At 42.0% G+C, this 21,529-nt stretch overlaps 1 protein-coding gene across 2 annotated transcripts in view; it reads right to left on the bottom strand.

Annotated features, from left to right (window-relative positions):
• Positions 1–1,589: 1,589 nt before the first annotated feature.
• The window catches only part of LOC120051203 (WW domain-containing adapter protein with coiled-coil-like), a 60,103-nt gene continuing 40,163 nt past the window's right edge, over positions 1,590–21,529 (bottom strand). For both annotated transcript variants that reach the window (XM_038997939.1, XM_038997940.1), the window contains exons 8-13: positions 18,610–18,732; positions 18,304–18,452; positions 9,851–9,978; positions 4,634–4,829; positions 4,281–4,408; positions 1,590–4,167 (exon numbers count right to left, since the gene is read on the bottom strand). In XM_038997939.1, coding sequence (XP_038853867.1) covers positions 4,098–4,167; positions 4,281–4,408; positions 4,634–4,829; positions 9,851–9,978; positions 18,304–18,452; positions 18,610–18,732 — 794 coding nt within the window. In that variant the 3' untranslated portion in view covers positions 1,590–4,097. The remainder of the gene's footprint in view (positions 4,168–4,280; positions 4,409–4,633; positions 4,830–9,850; positions 9,979–18,303; positions 18,453–18,609; positions 18,733–21,529) is intronic.

Raw genomic sequence — 21,529 nt, 5'->3', positions numbered from 1 at the left:
TTTTTTCTCATCAATCTACACACAATACACACACAATGACAAAGCATAAACAGGTTTTTAGACATTTTTGCAAATGTATTATTTTTAAAATATTTTTTATATCACATTTACAAAAGTATTCAGACCCTACACTCAGTACTTTGTTGAAGCACCATTAGCAGCAATTACAGTCTCGATTCTTCTTGGGATTCTTCTTAGCACACCTGTATTCTGGGAAATTCTCCACTCTCCTGAGTTTCTCCTGTCGTTGTCCTGTTGGAAAGTGAACCTTCACCCAGTCTGAGGTCATGAGCAGGTTTGCATCAAGGATCTCTCTGTACTTTGCTCCATTCATCTTTCCTTCGATCATGACTAGTCTCCCAGTCCCTGCCACTGAAAACCATCCCCACAGTATGATGCTGCCACTAAATTGCTTCACCATAATAGGGATGGTGCCAGGTTCAGGCCAAAGACTTCAATCTTGGTTTCATCAGATAAGAGATTCTTGTTTCTCATGGTTTGAGAGTCCTTAGGTGCCTGTTGGCAAACTCCAAGCGGGCTGTCACGTGCCTTTTACTGAGGAATGGCTTCCATCTGGCCATAAAGGCCTGATTGGTGGAGTGCTGCAGAGATGGTTGTCCTTCTAGAAGGTTCTCTGCAGCTCTGTCAGTGACCATCAGAACCTTGGTCACCTCCCTAAGGAAGGCCCTTCTCCCCCGATTGCTCAGTTTGGCCGGGCAGCCAGCTCTAGGAAGAGTCTTGGTGGTTCCAAACTTCTTCCATTTAAGAATGGAGACCACTGTGTTCTTGGGGACCTTCAAGGCTGCAGAAATATTTTGGTACCAGTCCCCAGATCTGTGCCTCGACACAGTTCTGTCTCTGAGCTCTACAGACAATTCCTTCAACCTCATTTTTTTGCTCTGAGATGCAATGTCAACTGTGGGACCTTATATAGACAGGTGTGTGCTTTCTAAATCATGTCAGATCAATTAAATTGACCACAGGAGGACTCCAATGAAGTTGTAGAAACATCAAGGATGATCAATGGAAACAGGATGCACTGGAGCTCAATTTCAAGTATCTTAGTCTTATATAAACAAGGCATTTTTTAATTTTTAATACAATTTGGCTTTGGTATTGTGTATACTGATGAGGGAACAATTACTATAATCCATTTTAGGTTAAGGCTTTGTAACAAAATGTGGAAAAAGTCAAGGGGTCTGAATACTTTCCGAATGCACTGTATATTCAGTCAACATAAAGGACTAACTTGAACTGTCACAATGACAAGAACACAAATGGTTAAATGTTGCAAGGGTTCAACAACTGTCGTTCTTCTGTGGTAACTTATTTTGGTTACCCTAGACATACTGAACGCATTGACATATTGGAAACATTCAACCTGTTCATTGTGGGAACATTGGAACAAACTACCCTGGTCCCAGATCTGTTTGAGCTCTTGTCTACTCCATTGCGTCATCGTCAAACCAAACATGTTGGACATGACAATGAGTAAACATGACAGCATACACTGGCACTCAGGCTAGTTTTGAACAAATAACATTAATAAACAAAGTACTGAACTGACAAGGTCAAAACAGGGAACTTGGTTCTGTAGAGGCATATTTTATTTATTTTTTCAATATACTTCAGAGGAAAACAATATACAAAGCAATGATGTGGTCAGCTTTACTGAATGTGTTGGTGCATCTCAAATCAGACTGAATAGAAGATTAGAACAGTGGAGAAAAATCAGGCAGTCACAGCTCAGGACACCGTTTACTTCTCAAATCGCACCCCCATTCCCTATATAGAGCACTATTGTTATACATTGGGCACCATTTGGGACAAAGCCAGTTTTCTGTACTGACTCGGAGTGAACAGGGGGGGAATACAAAGATGCAAGTATGGACGGGAGTGCCAAAAACAACCCTATAGATCGATGCATGACAAACGCTTGTTGAATATCTTTTTGTTACTGGATCAAATAGAAAAAAAACATGGTATATTTATTTCCATGTCAGAGGTTGTGTGACTTAAGACTTTCAACAAGGCACTAGCATTAATAGTAATAAACAAAACACTAACAGAACTCCAATAAAATAACCAGTGCTCACTTGAGTTTAGCATGTTTATTACAATACGCACATATCACATGTCATTGCTCTGCTCAACCTCTGACCCTGGTGTGTGGGGTTAGTGACCAGCAACTCCATGTCTACATCCCAAATGGTACCCTGTTCCCTATATAGTGCACCACTTTTGACCAGGACCTTTGGGAAAGAAGACTAAAAAGGAGAAGCGACTGCTGTGGAATGACAGAGCAAGAAGTACAAATGGGAGCCAGTAGTTCTAATTGTGTCATTCAGGTCAATTCAGTTCCATTTGCCTCCCATTGCACTCCCTGAAAAATCTTGAGAATTATGACATCTTCTCCTTTTTAGTCTTTTTGACTACGGGCCTTGGTCAAAGGTAATGTACCAAATCAGGAATACGGTGCCATTTCAGCTGCTTTAATAGCTCCCAGTAGCACTCATTCGAAACAGTGTGCAAAGAAAAGTGTAGCAATAATTTATTAATAACATATTCTGATATACTAGTAGCACTGCAACTTTTTAATAAAGCTTTTTTCCTTTACTTCTTAAACTTCATTATTACTTTATCAACTGTACATAGGAATGAACTCTCGGATGAACCAAGACGGTGCCCTCGCTTTTAATAAAAGTAACACCACCCCCCCCCCCCCCCCAAAACTTGCTGGAAAGTTTGAGAAAAAAACCCAGGAGGGTTTTTACTCTTCCCGGCTCCTCTACATTATAGGAGCTAGACCACGGGGTTGTGCTCCTGCGTGTAACGTGTATGACCAGGGTGGGAGTTACGGGGTGCTAGCAGTGGGAATGGTCCTTGATCTCAAAGCAGCACACAATTGTGGCACCTTCTTTCTCCCCCCCCCCCCATCACACCACCAGGCACTGGTTTGTTTGTTTTTCGTTTTAGGAAATGCAATGCAGGACAGGGCCACTGGGAGCTGTGAACAAACAGATCTGAACCATTGCGACCAGACATTATGTACCTTTTAGCAGGAGGAAGGTGGGGATGGGTAGCTGTGTGCGGCCGTCTCCCAAATATCACCCTACTCCCTATATAGTGCACACATTTTAACCAAAAGTAGTTCAATACACATAGGAAATAGTGTGCCATTTGGGACACATCCTGTGTGTGTGTAACCATTATACTTCAACCAAAGGGGGATCCCCAAAGGGGGATAATAGGGAAAATAACTTTAATCCATTGAGCATTATTATTATTCAAGAGCAGAGAAAAACCAGTGAGTTTGTTTTACCTTGCTTGCTTGTTTTACACTAAGGTATTATTAATGTTTCAGTTATTATTGACTGTATAACACTATACTCCACCATTTCCATGCAGGTCATAGATGTGCTCAAGGCAATGGTTCACCCATCTAAAACAAAAGCTTCAAGTCTGCAGACTGACAGTGCCGTCCCAAATGCCATCATATTCCCTATATAGTGCACTACTTTTGACTAGGGCCCATAGGGTTCTGGTTAAAAGTAGTGCACTATAGAGGAAATATTGTGGCATTTGGGACATACCCACTGACAGACGAGTTTAATATGAAGGAGGCTATGAAATTAAGCGATTACTTCCTCGGCATAACGTTGATTAGTTTGGATGTCAAAAGCTTTGATAAGCATGGCTTTCCATGGTCTCAATAATCTACAAAACATATTTACAACATGAATAACATCTACAAGAAATCTACATATCCAGGGCACATACAAAACCAACCATGGGTGCATCCCAAATGGCACCCTATCCACTACATAGTGTACTATAAAGGCAATAGGGTGCCATTTGGGACACATTCCATGTCTTGTATCAACCCTTTTTCTCCCCTCTTCCCCAACCAACCAACCACTCAGACCCTCTCCCACAAGCCCAGCACTCTCCATGCCCAACGGTCCAAAGCCAATCCAACTGCAGCTTGTGTTAAGACTGGGCACAGAACAAGAACAGTTCCCCCAACCAACGGCTCTCTTACAACCATGTGCAATGGGTCTCTCCACCCTATCCTCTCCACTCTTCAACTCAAGTTCTCAGACCATGAAGGAATTCTGATTCTTCAACTTTTCAAGTTCTTTAATTTGTTGTCTCAAAAATAATATCCTAGACAAGAGTAGAAAAAAATATGTATTAGTTGTCATGCTAAAATATTTGTAATAATAGAACACATGGATGTTAACATGCATATCGCAGGCAATTAGGGTCTGGACTCTTACCTCTGCTCGCGCAATGTCGCTTGAATTTCACTGACTCGAACTAAGGATCTGAGATTTTTGAGCTCCGTGCAATTTTCAGACATGTAGATGCTTCCCATGGTGTGGGCCTCCTCACGTAGTCTGGAAGCCTGGGGGGGGGGGGGGGGGGGGAGAAAAAAAAAAAGTTTCAAATAATCAAAGAAAATAAAAAACAGCAGCAATGGCACTGATCAATGCATAATGAATCTAGGTTCCCATAAAAATAATGAAATGAATAGGTTACCCAATACTGCTAAAATCTATACAATCTCTATGCTCTTTACTGGTGAAATAATAACAAACAATGCATACAATTACTTAGATGCGTATCCTACCTGTTTCTCTGCGTGGTCGGCGGGCCAGCCCTGGACATGCTTGATGAGATTCTCATTGAAGTGTGCTGCTAGGGTGGGGGTGAAGGAGCAGGAGGCTGGTCGGGTGGAGGAAGAGGAGTTGGAGGGGGTGGAGGTGGTGGCACTGCTGCTGCTGGGGGGGACGTAGTTGGGACCTGGGGATGGACTCCTCTGACTGCTGTGGAATGACAGAGGCGCAACGAGAGGGTCAGACTAATTATGCATATTATATGTCAATGATATTCTGCTGTAATAACACTATCACCAACTTTGTTGTTGTAACAGAGGAGACAGGAGGGTCAAACCAATATATCAGACAAAACAGACCAACACAGCATAATATCAACAATTAAGGTTCTTAGAAATCAAATATAACTAAACAATTGTGCATATTATGTGAGATTCTGCTGACCAAATACAACCAGAAAAAAGGCTCCACATCAGACAAGACTGACACATTCTGCATATTATTTTAAGCTCAAAACATCCATGAAGTCCAGTGTCTGACTACAGTCAGGGTGGGGTAATCTACATTGTAATACTTATTTTTGCAATACTGTATTCACTCAGTGGCTTGTGAATCGTGATATTTGGTTAAATCCACTTAACAGTTCCAATACATATCAGATGTGTTTAACTTGATGTCGTCTTGATTTCTTTGGTTAAACAATGGTGCATCCATTATCTTTGTGTGTAGCGATACAATGCAACGACTTATGAAAAACGTGTTGTTCTATAAACCGCCAGCAGGTGGTGCCACAAAATGACATATTGACAAATTAAACTGTCTCCTACAAGGCAGGATCATGGATGGCATTGTTCTGTTTTTGCTTCACATCAGCCAGACCAACAGAGTTGCTTGAAGAATCTTACTAGCAATAAGTGGTTGTTTTGTCTTCTATAGATAGGAGTGTCTGCTCTGTTACGATTTTTTAAAATAGATTTTCACACTAAAAACACAAATTAACATGACACACACAATGAACACATTCAATGCCACACAATGTTATTCAAATGTATTAGTTTCTTCAATCTACACAATACCCAATAATGACAAAGCAAAAACGTTTTGCTTTAAGATTTATTTTGCAAATGTATAAATAAACTGAAATTTTACATTTACACAAGTATTCAGACCCTTTACTCAGTACTTTGCTGAAGCACCTGAGTCTTCTAGGGTATGACGCTACAAGTTTGGCAGATCTATGTGGGGAGTTTCTCCCATTCTTCTCTGCATATCCTCAAGCTGTGTCAGATTGGATGGGGAGAGTCGCTGCACAGATATTTTCATGTCTCTTCAGAGATGTTAGATCGGGTTCAAGTCCGGGATCTGGCTGAGCCACTCAAGGACATTGAGACTTGTCCTGAAGCCACTCCTGCGTTGTCTAGGTTGTGTGCTTAGGTTTGTTGTCTTTTTGGAAGGTGAACCTTTGCTCTAGTCTGAGGTCCTGAGCACTCTGGTTTTCATCAAGGATCTCTGTTCTTTGCTCTGTTCAGCTTTCCCTCGATCCTGACTAGTCTTCCAGTCCCTGCAGCTGAAAAACATCCACACAGCATGATGTTGCCACAACCATCCTTCACAGTAGGGCCAGGTTTCCTCCAGACGTGACGCTTGAGGTCATTCAGGCCAAAGAGTTCAATCTTGGTTTCATTAGACCAGAGAATCTTGTTTCTCAAGGTCAGAGTCGTCAGGTGCCGTTTACTGAGGAGTGGATTCCATCTGAGCACTACCATAAAGGCCTGATTGGAGTTCTGCAGAGATGGTTGTCTTTCTGGAAGGTTCTCCTATCTCCACAGAAGAACTCTGCAGCTCTGTCAGAGGGACCATCAGGACCGTGGTCACCTCCCTGACCAAGATCCTTCTCCTGCGATAGATCAGCATGGCCGGGCGGCCAGCTCTAGGAAGAGTCTGAGTGGTTCAAAATAATGGAGGCCATTGTGTTCTTGGGGATCTTCAATGCTGCTAAAATTGTTTGGAACCCTTCCCCAGATATGTGCCTCGACACAATCCTGTCTGAGCTCTACGGACAATTCCTTCGACCTCAAGGCTTAGTTTCTGTTCTGACATGCGCCGCCAACTGTGGGGACCACATACAGTTGAAGTCGGAAGTTTACATACACTTAGGTTGGAGTCATTAAAACTTGTTTTTCAACCACTCCACACATGTCTTGTTAACAAACTAGTTTTGGCAAGTAGTAAGTTAGGACATCTATTTTGTGCATGGCAAGTCATTTTTTCAACAATTGTTTACCGACAGATTTCACTTATAATTCACTGTATCACAATTCCAGTGGGTCAGAAGTTTACATACATAGTTGACTGTGCCTTTAAACAGCTTGGAAAATTCCCGAAAATTATGTCATGGCTTTGGAAGCTTCTGATAGGCTAACTGACATCATTTGAGTCAATTGGAGGTGTACCTGTGGATGTATTTCAAGGCCTACCTTCAAACAGTGCTTGACATCATGGGAAAAGCAAAATAAATCATCCAAGACCTCAGAAAAAAAGTTGTAGACCTCCACAAGTCTGGTTCATCCTTAGGAGCAATTTCCAAACGCCTGAAGGTACCACGTTCATCGGTACAAACAATAGTAAGCAAGTATAAACACCATGGGACCACGCAGCCACCATACCGCTCAGGAAGGAGACGTGTTCTGTCTCCTAGAGATGAACGTACGTTGGTGCGAAAAGCGCAAATCAATCCCAGAACAACAGCAAAGGACCTTGTGAAGATGCTGGAGGAAACAGGTACAAAAGTATCTATATCCACAGTAAAACGAGTCCTATGTCGACATAACCTGAAAGGCCGCTCAGCAAGGAAGAAGTCACTGCTCCAAAATCTCCATAAAAAAGCCAGACTACGGTTTGCAACTGCACATGGGGACAAAGATCGTAATTTTTGGTGAAATGTCCTCTGGTCTGATGAAACAAAAATAGAACTGTTTGGTCATAATGACCATCGTTATGTTTGGAGGAAAAAGGGAGGCTTACAAGCCGAAGAACACCATCCCAAATGGGAATACGGGGGTGGCAGCATCATGTTGTGGGGATTATTTTCTGCAGGAGGGACTGGTACACTTCACAAAATAGATGACATCATGAGGAATACAATTATGTGGATATATTGAAGCAACATATCAAGACATCAGCCAGGAAGTTAAAGCTTGGTCGCAAATGGACAATGACCCCCAGCATACTTCCAAAGTTGTGGCAAAATGGTCTGGACCACAGACAGAGAGCGAAGAAGGGTTAGAGAGGAAACACACTAGAACCCTTGAGGTTCACCACAACCACACAGAGACAGGGAGGAAGGTTAAAAGCCCAGATTAGACTGGCACAGACCATAATTTTACTGAAATTCACTTGCTGTTGATTGACTCTGGACAACAAAGTCAATGTATTGGTATTGGAGTGGCCATCCCAAACCCTGACCTCAATCCCATAGACAATTTGTGGGCAGAACTGAAAAAGCACGTGCGAGCAAGGAGGCCTACAAACCTGACTCCGTTACACCGGCTCTGTCAGGAGGAATGGGCCAAAATTCACCCAACTTATTGTGGGAATCTTGTGGAAGACACCCGAAACGTTTGACATAAGTTAACTTTACTAGGGTAGGGGGCAGCATTTGAAATTTTGGGCGAAAAGCATGCCCAAATTAAACTGCCTGCTACTCGGGCCCAGAAGATATGATATGCATATACCTGGTAGATTTGGATAGAAAACACTCTAAAGTTTCCAAAACTGTTAAAATAGTGTCTGTGAGTATAACAGAACTGATCTGGCAGGCGAAAACCTGAGAAAAATCCAACCAGGAAGTAGTTTCTTTTTTGGTTTTGTAGTTTTCTATTCAATGCCATTACAGTATCCATTGACTTAGGACTCAAATTGCAGTGCCTATGCCTTCCACTAGATGTCAACAGTTTTTAGAAATTGTTTCAGGCTTGTATTCTGAAAAATTAGGGAGTAAGAGCAGTCTGAATGAGTGGACCCTGCCGTGTTAGAGCTTTTTCATTCGCACAACCGAGAGTGCCTTTCTTGTTTACCTTTTATATTGACGACGTTATTGTCTGGTTTAAATATTATCGATTATTTAGGCTAAAAACAACCTGAGGATTGAATATAAACATCGTTTGACATGTTTCTATGAACTTTACAGATACAATTTGGATTTTTTGTCTGCCTGTTTTGACTGCGTTTGAGCCTGTGGATTACTGAAGAAAATGCAAACAAAACTTAGGTTTTTGGATATAAAGAGACTTTATCGAACAAAAGGAACATTTATTGAGTAAATTAATGTCTGCTGAGTGCAACCATATGAAGATCATCAAAGGGATTAATTTTATCTCTATTTCTGACTTGTGTAACTCTTCTACTTGGCTGGTTACTGTTTGTAATGATTTGTCTGCTGGGCTATGTTCTCAAATAATCATAAGGTATGCTTTCGCCGTAAAGCATTTTTTTTTTAAAAATCTGACAGTGGTTGGATTCACCTATGTAAAATATGTTTTGTTTTCTGAATTTTTATAATGAGTATTTCTGTATTTGAATTTGGCGCCCTGCAGTCACTGGCTGTTGAAGAGGTGGGACGCTACCGTCTCACGTACCCTAGAGAGGTTAAACAATTTAAAACGGCAATGCTACCAAATACTAATTGAGTGTATGTAAACTTCTGACCCACTGGGAATATGATGAAAGAAATAAAAGCTTAAATAAATTACTCTACTATTATTCTGACATTTCACATTCTTAAAATAAAAGTGGTGATCCTAACCAACCTAAGACAGGAAAATTGTACATGGATTAAATGTCAGGAATTGTGAAAAAGTATAGAAGAGTTTAAATGTCTTTGGCTAAGTTGTATGTAAACTTCCGACTTCAACTGTATAGACAGGTGTGTGCCTTTACAAATCATGTCCAATCAATTGAATTTACCACATGGACTCCAATCAAGTCGTAGAAACTTCAAGGATGATCAATGGAATTTGGAAAAATGTCTAAAAACCTGTTTTTGCTTTGTCATTATGGAGTATTGTGTGTAGATTGAAGGGAAAAAATAATTTAATCCATTTTAGAATAAGGCTGTAATTTAACAAAATGTGGGAAAAAGGGAATACTTTCCGAATGTACTGTACAGTGCTCCAGCCCATAAATGAATAAAGTGTCTGCTAAATTACTAAAAATGTAAATGAAAAGCTCACCCTTGACGCTGGAGAGTCCTTGGGGAGGCTGCGATGTCGTGTCCGTGCTGTTTGTCGTTGGGATGGGGCTGCTGGGGGGAGGGCTGAGGGGCTGATCCTTGCTGCTTCACAACCGGCGTGTTGCTCACCTGGACCAGACAGAGAGCGGAGAAGGGTTAGAGAGGAAACACACCAGAACCCTTGAGGTTCACCACAACCACACAAAGACAGGGAGGAAGGTTTAAATCCCAGATTAGACTGGCACAGACCATAATTTTACTGAAATTCACTTGCTGTTGATTGACTCTTGACACAAACACAAGGGGATGGGATGTTATAGGATAAAAATGACAGTAGCTATAGTTTCCATCCAATTAGCGACAGATTTTCATGCAAATATTCTAAAATCCTCATAATAAAATATCATACAAAAAGACCCATCAAGCTCATTACCGTGCATTTTCGTCACACTGTGAAGGTCATTATAACTTAGTGCCTTCAGAAAGTATTCACACGCCTTGACTTTTTCCACATTTTGTTATGTTACAGCCCGAATTTAAAATTGATTAAACTGGCCAACATACAAAACCCCATAATGTCGAAGTGGAATTATGTTTTTACAAATTAGTAAAACAAATTAAAAGCTGAAATGTCATGAGTCAGTAAGTATTCAACCCCTTTGTCATGGGAAGCCTAAATAAGTTCAGGAGTAAAAATGTGCAAGTCTCATAAGTTGCATGACTGTGTGTAATAATAGCGTTTTACATGACTAGAATGACTACCTCATCTCCGTACCCCACACATACAATTATCTGTAAGGTCTCTCAGTCGAGAAGTGAATTTCAAACAGATTCAACAACAAAGACCAGGGAGGTTTTCCAATGACTCGCAAAGACTGGCAAAAATAAAAAAAGCAGATGGTGAATATCCCTTTGAGCATGGCGAAGTTATTACACTTTGGACAGTGTTGGACAGTGTATTAATACACCCAGCCACTACAAATATACAGGCGTTCTTCCTAGCTCAGTTGACGGAGAGGAAGGAAACCGCTTAGGGAATTCACCATGATGCCAATGGTGACTTCAAAACAGTTCGAGTTTAATGGCTATGATAGGAGAAAACAAAGGATGGATCAACAACTTTGTAGTTACTCCACAATAATAACCTAATTGACAGTGAAATGTAAGAAGCCTGTACAGAATAAAAAAACATTCCAAAACAGCCTGTTTGCAACAAGGCACTAAAGTAATACTGCAAAAAATATGGCAAAGTAATTTACTTTTTGTCCAGAATATAAAGTGTAGTAATGGATTTGCCCCAAACATTTGCCTCAAGCATAGAGGTGGCTGCATTATGTTATGGGTATGCTTGTAATCATTAAGGACTGGGGAGATTTTCAGGATAAAAAAGCAGAATTGAGCTAAGCAGACAAAATCCTGAAAGAAAACCTGGTTCAGTCTGCTTTCTACCAGTCACTGGGATATGAATTCATCTTGATCAATAACTCATTTGAGAGCTTGAAGAATTTAGTGTGGAAAGCTCTTAGAGCCTTGCGCAGAAAGACTCACAGCTGTAATCCCTGCCAAAGGTCATTCTAATGTACAGACTCAGGGGTGTGAATATTTATGTAAATGAGATGTCTATTTTATTGTCAATTAATTTGCAAACATTTCTATAAACATATTTACACTTTCTCATTATGGGGTATTGTGTAGATGGGTGAGAATTTTGAATTCAGGCTGTAACAAGGAATAAATCAAGAGGTATGAATACTTTCTGAAGGCACTATTTCATCAGCAGACTAATAAATGAAATGCTTTCGAGTTGTAGTGGGAGGACCACACAACATGTCATCACGTGACGCCAAGTTTACTTCGATATAATAGTTATATCAATATATACAAAAGTTGTCAGATGACACGGATGCAGGACTGTTTTGCTAGCAAAGACTGGAATATGTTCCGGGATTCATCCAACGGCAATGAGGAGTATTCCATCTCAGTCACTGGCTTCATCAATAAGTGCGTCGATGACGTCGTTCCCCACAGCAACCATACGTACATATCCCAACCAGAAGCCTAGGATTATAGGCAACATCCGCACCGAGACAAAGCCTTGAGCTGTCGCTTTTAAGGAGCGGGACTAACCCGGAAGCTTATAAGAAATCCCACTATGACCTCAGACGAACCATCAAACAGGCAAAGCGTTTAAAACAGGACTAAGAAGGAATCCTACTACACCGGCTCTGACGCTCATTGGATGTGGCAGGGCTCGCAAATTATTATGGACTACAAAAGGGAAACCCAGCCACAAGCTGCCCAGTGACGCGAGCCGACCAGACGGGCTAAATGCCTTCTATGCTTGCTTCGAGGCAAGCAACACTGAAACATGAATGTGAGCACAAGCTGTTCCCAGACGCCAGTGTGATCACGCTCTCCGTATTAGATGTGAGCAAGACCATTAGCCTCTTAACTTCTTTGGGAACGGGAGCAGTATTGAGTAGCTTGGATGAATATGGTGCCCAGAGTAAACTGCCTGCTACTCAGGCCCAAAAGCTAGAATATGCATATAATTAGTATATTTGGATAGAAAACTCTGAAATTTCTAAAACTGTTTGAATGATGTCTGTGAGTATAACAGGACTCATATGGCAGGCAAAAACCCGAGAAAAAATTCAACCAGGAAGTGGGAAATCTGAGGTTTGTAGGTTTTCAAGTCTTTGCCTATCCAATACACAGTGTCTATGGGGTCACATTGCACTTCCTATGGCTTCCACTAGATGTCAAGTCTTTAGAACCTTGTTTTAGGCTTCTACTGTGAAGGGGGAGAGAATAAGAGCTGTTTGACTAAGAGGTCTGGCAGAATGCCATGAGCTAAGTCAGGCACTCGGCCGTGAGAGCGAGCTCTGTTCCTTTTCATTTCTAAAGACAAAGGAATTGTACAGGACGATTAAAAAAAAAAAAAAAAAAGATTTGATAAAAACATCCTAAAGATTGATTCTATACATCGTTTGACATGTTTCGATGAACTGTAATAACTTTTTTGACTTTGTCTGAACTAACTGCTCGCGTACTGTGCATTTGGATAACTGGGCTAAACGCGCGAACAAAAAGGAGGTATTTGGACAGACTTTATCGAACAAAACAAACATTTATTGTGGAACTGGGATTCCTGGGAGTGCATTCCGATGAAGATCAAAGGTAAGTGAATATTTATAACGCTATTTCTGAGTTTTGTGACACCTCTCCTTTGGAAAATGGCTGTATGTTTTTCTGTGACTTGGCGCTGACCTATAATAACCGCAAGGTGTGCTTTCGCCGTAAAGCCTTTTTGAAATCAGACACTGTGGCTGGATTAACGAGAAGTTTATCTGTAAAATGGTGTATAATACTTGTATGTTTGAGGAATATTAATTATGAGATTTCTGTTTTGAATTTGGCGCCCTGCAATTTCACTGGCTGATGGTTAGGTGGGACGCTAGCGAGAAGTTAACTTCTCTGGGATAGGTGGCAGTTTTTCCACGTCCGGATGAAAAGCGTGTCCAATGTAAACCGCCTGCTACTCAGGTCCAGAAACTAAGATATGCATATTATTAGCAGATTTGGATAGAAAACACTGAAGTTTCTAAAACTGTTTGAATCATGTCTGTGAGTATAACAGAACTTATTTGGCAGGCGAAACCCCGAGGACAAACCATACATTTTTGGGGGGGGGTCACTCTTTTGAATGGGTTTTCATTGGGAATCCAGATTTCTAAGGGACCTTCCTGCAGTTCCTATCGCTTCCACTGGATGTCAAGAGTCTATAGAAATTGGTTGAGGTTTTTCCTTTGAGAAATGAAGAAGTAACACTGTTCAGAATGAGGGTAGAGGGAAGTGTACTGTTTGTTAGAGGCACGTGACCTGAAAGCTAGCTACACTTTGTTTTCCTCCAGTATTGAACACAGTATATCCCGTATTCAATTTTATCGATTAATTACGTTAAAAAATACCCAAAGTTGTATTACAAAAGTAGTTTGAAATGTTTGGACAAAGCTTACAGGTAACTTTTGAGATATTTTGTAGTCACGTTGCGCAAGTTGGAACCGGTGTTTTCTGGATCAAACGCGCCAAATAAATGGACATTTTGGATATATATCGATGGAATTAATCGAACAAAAGGACCATTTGTGATGTTTATGGGACATATTGGAGTGCCAACAGAAGAAGCTCGTCAAAGGCATGAATTATATCTTTATTTCTGTGTTTTGTGTCGCACCTGGAGGGTTGAATTATGATGGTCTGTGTTTGCTTTGGTGCGATCCTCAGATAATAGCATCGTTTGCTTTCGCCGTAAAGAATTTTTGAAATCTGACTCGTTGGCTGGATTCAAGTGTAGCTTTAATTTGGTATATTGAATGTGTGATTTCATCAAAGTTAAATTTGTATAGTAATTTATTTGAATTTGGAGCTCTGCATTTTCGCTAGTGTTCCAACTGGGACACCAGTTGGAACACTAGCGTCCCACATATCCCAGAGGTTAAGGATCGGACATTTTTTTTTTTAATTTGGCAAAAATGAGCAAGACCGTTAAACAGGTAAACATTCACGGGGCCAGATGGATTACCAGGACGTGTACTCAAAGCATGCGCGGACCAACTGGCAAGTGTCTTCATTGACATTTTCAACCTCTCCCCGACCAAGTCAGCAATACCTACATGTTTCAAGCAGACCACCATAGTCCCTGTTCCCAAGAAAGCAAAGGTTACCTGCCTAAATGACTACTGCCCCATAGCACTCATGTCGGTAGCCATGAAATGCTTTGAATGGCTGGTCACAACATCATCCCGGAAACCCTAGACCCACTCCAATTCACGTACCGCCCCAACAGATCCAGACGACGCAATCTCTATTAAACTCCACACTGCCCTTTCCCACCTGGACAAAAGGAACACCTATGTGAGAATGCTGTTCATTGACTACAGCTCAGTGTTCAACACCATAGTGCCCACGAAGCTCAACACTAAGCAAAGGACCCTGGGAATAAACACCTCCCTATGCAACTGGATCCTGGACTTCCGGACAGGCCACCACGCACTGCAAAATGACCTCCAGCATGCCACAAATGTGCATGTGTCTGCTCAAACGGTCAGAAACAGACTCCATGAGGGTGGTATGAGGGCCCGACGTCCACAGGTGGGGGTTGTGCTTACAGCCCAACACCGTGCAGGACGCCTGGCATTTGCCAGAAAACACCAAGATTGGCAAATTCGCCACTGGCGCCCTGTGCTCTTCACAGATGAAAGCAGGTTCACACTGAGCACATGAGCACATGTGACAGACGTGACAGAGTCTGGAGACGCCGTGGAGAACGTTCTGCTGCCTGCAACATCCTCCAGCATGACCGGTTTGGCGGTGGGTCAGTCATAGTGTGGGGTGGCATTTCTTTGTGGGGCCGTACAGCCCTCCATGTGCTCGCCAGAGGTAGCCTGACTGCCATTAGGTACCGAGATGAGATCCTCAGACCCCTTGTGAGACCATATGCTGACACATGCACATTTGTGGCCTGCTGGAGGTCATTTTGCAGGGCTCTGGCAGTGCTCCTCCTTGCACAAAGGCGGAGGTAGCGGTCCTGCTGCTGGGTTGTTGCCCTCCTACGGCCTCCTCCACGTCTCCTGATGTACTGGCCTGTCTCCTGGTAGCGCCTCCATGCTCTGGACACTACGCTGACACAGTAAACCTTCTTGCCACAGCTCGCATTGATGTGCCATCCTGGATGAGCTGCACTACCTGAGCCACTTCAATCAATCAATCAAGTTTATTTTATATAGCCCTTCGTACATCAGCTAATATCTCGAAGTGCTGTACAGAAACCCAGCCTAAAACCCCAAACAGCTAGTAATGCAGGTGTAGAAGCACGGTGGCTAGGAAAAACTCCCTAGAAAGGCCAAAACCTAGGAAGAAACCTAGAGAGGAACCAGGCTATGAGGGGTGGCCAGTCCTCTTCTGGCTGTGCCGGGTGGAGATTATAACAGAACTATGCCAAGATGTTCAAAAATGTTCATAAGTGACAAGCATGGTCAAATAATAATCATGAATAATTTTCAGTTGGCTTTTCATAGCCGATCATTAAGAGTGTCTACAACCCACTTGTGTGGGTTGTAGACTCCGTCTCATGCTACCACTAGAGTGAAAGCACCGCCAGCATTCAAAAGTGACCAAAACATCAGCCAGGAAGCATAGGAACTGAGAAGTGGTCTGTGGTCACCACCTGCAGAACCACTCCTTTATTGGGGGTGTCTTGCTAATTGCCTATAATTTCCACCTTTTGTCTATTCCATTTGCACAACAGCATGTGAAATTTATTGTCAATCAGTGTTGCTTCCTAAGTGGACAGTTTGATTTCACAGAAGTGTGATTGACTTGGAGTTACATTGTGTTGTTTAAGTGTTCCCTTTATTTTTTTGAGCAGTGTATGTTTTTCATGTGTTGGTATGCGGGGCGCTGTCCTCAGATAAACGCATGGTTTGCTTTCGCTAGTGTCCCACTGATCCGAAAGAAGTTAACTTCCTGACTGATGTCTTGAGATGCTGCGTCAATATATCCACATAATTTCCTACCTCATGATACCATCTATTTTGTGAAGTGCACCAGTCCCTCCTGCAGCAAAGCACCCCCACAACATGATGCTGCCACCCCCGCGCTTCACGGTTTGGATGGTGTTCTTCGGCTTGCAAGCCTCCCCCTTTTTCCTCCAAACACAACGATGGTCATTATGGCCAAACGGTTCTATTTTTGTTTCAGACCAAAGGAAATTTCTCCCAAAAGTACTTTTTGTCCCCATGTGCAGTTGCAAACCATAGTCTTGCTTTTTTTATTGGCGGATTTGGAGCAGTGGCTTCTTCCTTGCTGAGCGGCCTCTCAGGTTATGTCGATATTGGACTCGTTTTACTGTGGATATAGATACTTTTGTACCTGTTTCCTCCAGCATCTTCACAAGGTCCTTTGTTGTTGTTCTGGGATTGATTTGCACTTTTCACACCAATGTACATTCATCTCCGGGAGACAGAACGAATCTCCTTCCTGAGCGGTATGACGACTGCGTGGTCCCATGGTGTTTATACTTGCATACTATTGTTTGTACAGATGAGCGTGGTACCTTCAGGCGTTTGGAAATTGCGGTCCAAGGATGAATCAGACTTGTGGAGGTCTGGTTCATCCTTTTTTCTGAGGTCTTGGCTGATTTCTTTTCCCATGATGTCAAGCAAAGAGGCACTGTTTGAAGGTAGACCTTGAAATACATCCACAGGTACACCGCCAATTGACTCAAATGCTGTCACTTAGCCTATCAGAAGCTTCTAAAGCCATGACATAACTTTCGGGAATTTTCCAAGCACAGTCAACTTCGTGTATGTAAACTTCTGACCCACTGGAATTGTGATACTGGAATTATAAGTGAAATAATCTGTCTGTAAGCAATTGTTGGAACAATTACCTGTGTCATGCACAAAGTAGATGTCCTAACCGACTTGCCAAAACCATAGTTTGTTAACAAGAAATTTGTGGAGTGGTTCAAAAACAAGGTTTTTGTGACGCCAACCTAAGTGTATTTAATGACGCCAACCTAAGTGTATGTAAACTTATGACATCAACTGTATATATATATTTTTTAATCAAACTGCATAGTTGGTTAAGCGCTTGTAAATAAGCATTTCATGTTAAGGTCCACATCGGTTGTATTTGGCACGTGCCAAAATTTGATTTGACATGGCTGTCTCAGAAAATGGACATCAAAATGTTCAAATATAATGATATAACTCAAAATATCCCCAATGATTGTACAGAGCAGTAGCAGAGTTTCTGTCTAGATCAATTGCCATTCTCTGACCTTGGCTAATACATATTTTTTTGCCATGGTATTGTTTTGGTATTGAGTATCGTAATACTAAATCTGGTATGGAAGTCCAAATTCTGGTATTGTGACAACACTACATCACTTAAACACTGAACCTGGGTATGATTTAGGCCAGTGTGTGATGCTGTGAAACACCAACAGAAAATACTCATAGGCCCAGACCAGCTAGGTTATAAAGCCAACACAAATACTACCATCCCCTTCACTCATTTACATTACATACAGAACAAGACAGCCAATACTTGTAATGCGACAGATGGATTGAACAGAGTTGCTAGAGTTGAGGTAGACATGGCTTTGCCTACTTTAGACACAGAGGTCCTAGGCAGGATGTAGGCTGCTAGGCAGGCAGTAGTTAGTATATGACTCTACATTAGACTGGCAAGGCTGCATTTAGACAGGCAACACAATTCTGATATTTTTTTCCACTACTTGGTCTTTTGACCAATCACATCAGATCTTTTCAGAGCTGATACGATTAGTCAAAAGAACAATTAGTGAAAAAAATATTAGAATTGGGCTGCATGTCTAAAAACAGCCAAATAGACATGGCCTACCAGAGTGGTAGTAGTAGACAGTACCTTGGTCTGTGAGGCTACAGGGGGCGTGCTGAGCAGGGCTTTGTGGTGACCAGCATTGTTCTGCGGCGTGCTGATCCTGGGAGACACGTAGGAGCGGGGAGAGGAGGCGTCTGACGTCAACGACATGGGGGACTGGTTCGACTGCTGGGCTGTTGGGGGTAACAAAGGGTGGAGAATGCTTAGACATCTATCTGGTTTAGATTCTTTAAAAATCAACAGTGGCAAGTTGGAATAGGAAGGTTGCCATTGTGGATCTAAAAACAAACAAGGAAGCCAGATAAAACAACAGGGTGGCTGAAGGCCTACCTTGGTTGGAGAGCTGGGCTGCTTGGGAGAGCAGAGTAGTGATGTTGAAGGCTGACGGGCCGGCTGTGAGGATCTTATGAAGCAACGACTGTAACGACGCTTGAGTGACAGCAGCTTTGAGGACTGGAAAGAGAAGGGGGAAAAAATAAAGATGAGTGAGGAAAGCTTGGAAATATGGGCATTTATCTAAAACCATAACATGATCCCTAACATCACCCCTGTTTTAGAGCCATCAGATCAGCCCCACTAAGTGCGTGACCAAACAAAATGTAAACAATGGAGAAATTAAATTCTATGACTAACTACTCTCTAGCTGGTACAAATGTCTCTTGACATAGGAGCACACTGAATCAGGATTGGGCAATATTACGATAGTATCGTCTAGCGATGATGATTGACAGCCATTGACGATGGTGACGACATCGTGATATGACAGACAATGGTTTACCCTATTTGAACTTGACTGGCGCCGCGCAGAAGGCCTAAGAACGGAGTCGGCTGGCGCCCGAGTGACATTGTACCAAATAGGAATAGGCAGATTACTCAATCTGTTTCAATAGAGCAGAACACAAGAGGGGAATGTAGGCTAGACAGAGCGGTGAATTTCACCAAGACAGTGCAAAATATCCAGTCAGAAAATATTGTTTCCCTTTTTCCTCGCTCTGTCATATGCATGGGCTTTTATAGCTGAAAACCATTCATTTTTTTTTTATTTTTTTTATTTTTTTTCAATAAATTGGACACTCAACTACAGTGGGGCAAAAAAGTATTTAGTCAGCCACCAATTGTGCAAGTTCTCCCACTTAAAAATATGAGAGGCCTGTAATTTTCATCATAGGTACACTTCAACTATGACAGACAAAATGAGGGAAAAAAATAAAAATGTAGGATTTTTAATGAATTTATTTGCAAATTATGGTGGAAAATAAGTATTTGGTCACCTACAAACAAGCAAGATTTCTGGCTCTCACAGACCTGTAACTTCTTCTTTAAGAGGCTCCTCTGTCCTCCACTCGTTACCTGTATTAATGGCACCTGTTTGAACTTGTTATCAGTATAAAAGACACCTGTCCACAACCTCAAACAGTCACACTCCAAACTCCACTATGGCCAAGACCAAAGAGATGTCAAAGGACACCAGAAACAAAATTGTAGACCTGCACCAGGCTGGGAAGACTGAATCTGCAATAGGTAAGCAGCTTGGTTTGAAGAAATCAACTGTGGGAGCAATTATTAGGGAATGGAAGACATACAAGACCACTGATAATCTCCCTCGATCTGGGGCTCCACGCAAGATCTCACCCCGTGGGGTCAAAATGATCACAAGAACCGTGAGCAAAAATCCCAGAACCACACGGGGGGACCTAGTGAATGACCTGCAGAGAGCTGGGACCAAAGTAACAAACGCCTACCATCAGAAAAACACACTACGCCGCCAGGGACTCAAATCTTGCAGTGCCAGACGTGTCCCCCTGCTTAAGCCAGTACATGTCCAGGCCCGTCTGAAGTTTGCTAGAGAGCATTTGGATGATCCAGAAGAAGATTGGGAGAATGTCATATGGTCAGATGAAACCAAAATAGAACTTTTTGGTAAAAACTCAACTCGTCGTGTTTGGAGGACAAAGAATGCTGAGTTGCATCCAAAGAACACCATACCTACTGTGAAGCATGGGGGTGGAAACATCATGCTTTGGGGCTGTTTTTCTGCAAAGGGACCAGGACGACTGATCCGTGTAAAGGAAAGAATGAATGGGGCCATGTATCGTGAGCTTTTGAGTGAAAACCTCCTTCCATCAGCAAGGGCATTGAAGATGAAACGTGGCTGGGTCTTTCAGCATGACAATGATCCCAAACACACCGCCTGGGCAACGAAGGAGTGGCTTCGTAAGAAGCATTTCAAGGTCCTGGAGTGGCCTAGCCAGTCTCCAGATCTCAACCCCATAGAAAATCTTTGGAGGGAGTTGAAAGTCCGTGTTGCCCAGCAACAGCCCCAAAACATCACTGCTCTAGAGGAGATTTGCATGGAGCAATGGGCCAAAATACCAGCAACAGTGTGTGAAAACCTTGTGAAGACTTACAGAAAACGTTTGACCTCTGTCATTGCCAACAAAGGGTATATAACAAAGTATTGAGATAAACTTTTGTTATTGACCAAATACGTATTTTCCACCATAATTTGCAAATAAATTCATTAAAAATCCTACAATGTGATTTTCTGGATTTTTTTTCTCATTTTGTCTGTCATAGTTGAAGTGTACCTATGATGAAAATTACAGGCCTCTCTCCTTTTTAAGTGGGAGAACTTGCACAATTGGTGGCTGACTAAATACTTTTTTGCCCCACTGTATATTGTGCCTAGCGGTAAAAAAAAAAGAAAGGGAAAAGGGCTTTATTCAATATGAATCTGACTTTGGGCTACTACGCTTTCATCGTTCTTTGCATGAAACACAGGCATGCAAGGTTAAAAACTGAATGTCCAATATAGCCTATCATAGAAGCTTTACGACAAACTATTTTCCTAATAGCTCTTGAAGAAGGTACTGTTGTCCTAAAGTTGCCACTTTCAGTCTGGCTCTTTTTGAAAGTCAGAGGCTATTCTCAATCACAGCTTTATGAGAACTGGAACAAACAATAGCCTATTAAGAGAGGAGGATGAGGCAAAGCAATTAGTATCCAGTTCTTTAGACTGTAGACTTTGCTTCTATCCAACCCATGATTTATAATGTAACTCACTGGGACGATAAACCGAAAATGACTGACATTTGAGTCATACTGAAGCAATTTTGCATATGTCGGTATTTTTCGATGATTACACAATATTCCTTCATGCATTAAACAATAGCCTATGGAGCAGCGCGGCATATTTGAAAGCGAAACAGCACAGGGAAAAAAATCTTTGCGCTCCCAGAGCTCAATCTAT

The sequence above is a fragment of the Salvelinus namaycush genome, chromosome 7 (genome assembly GCF_016432855.1).
Source record: "Salvelinus namaycush isolate Seneca chromosome 7, SaNama_1.0, whole genome shotgun sequence".
Taxonomy (NCBI): Eukaryota; Metazoa; Chordata; class Actinopteri; order Salmoniformes; family Salmonidae; genus Salvelinus; species Salvelinus namaycush.
Note: the sequence above shows the minus strand (reverse complement) of the source record. Positions and strands in the feature narration are given on the sequence as shown.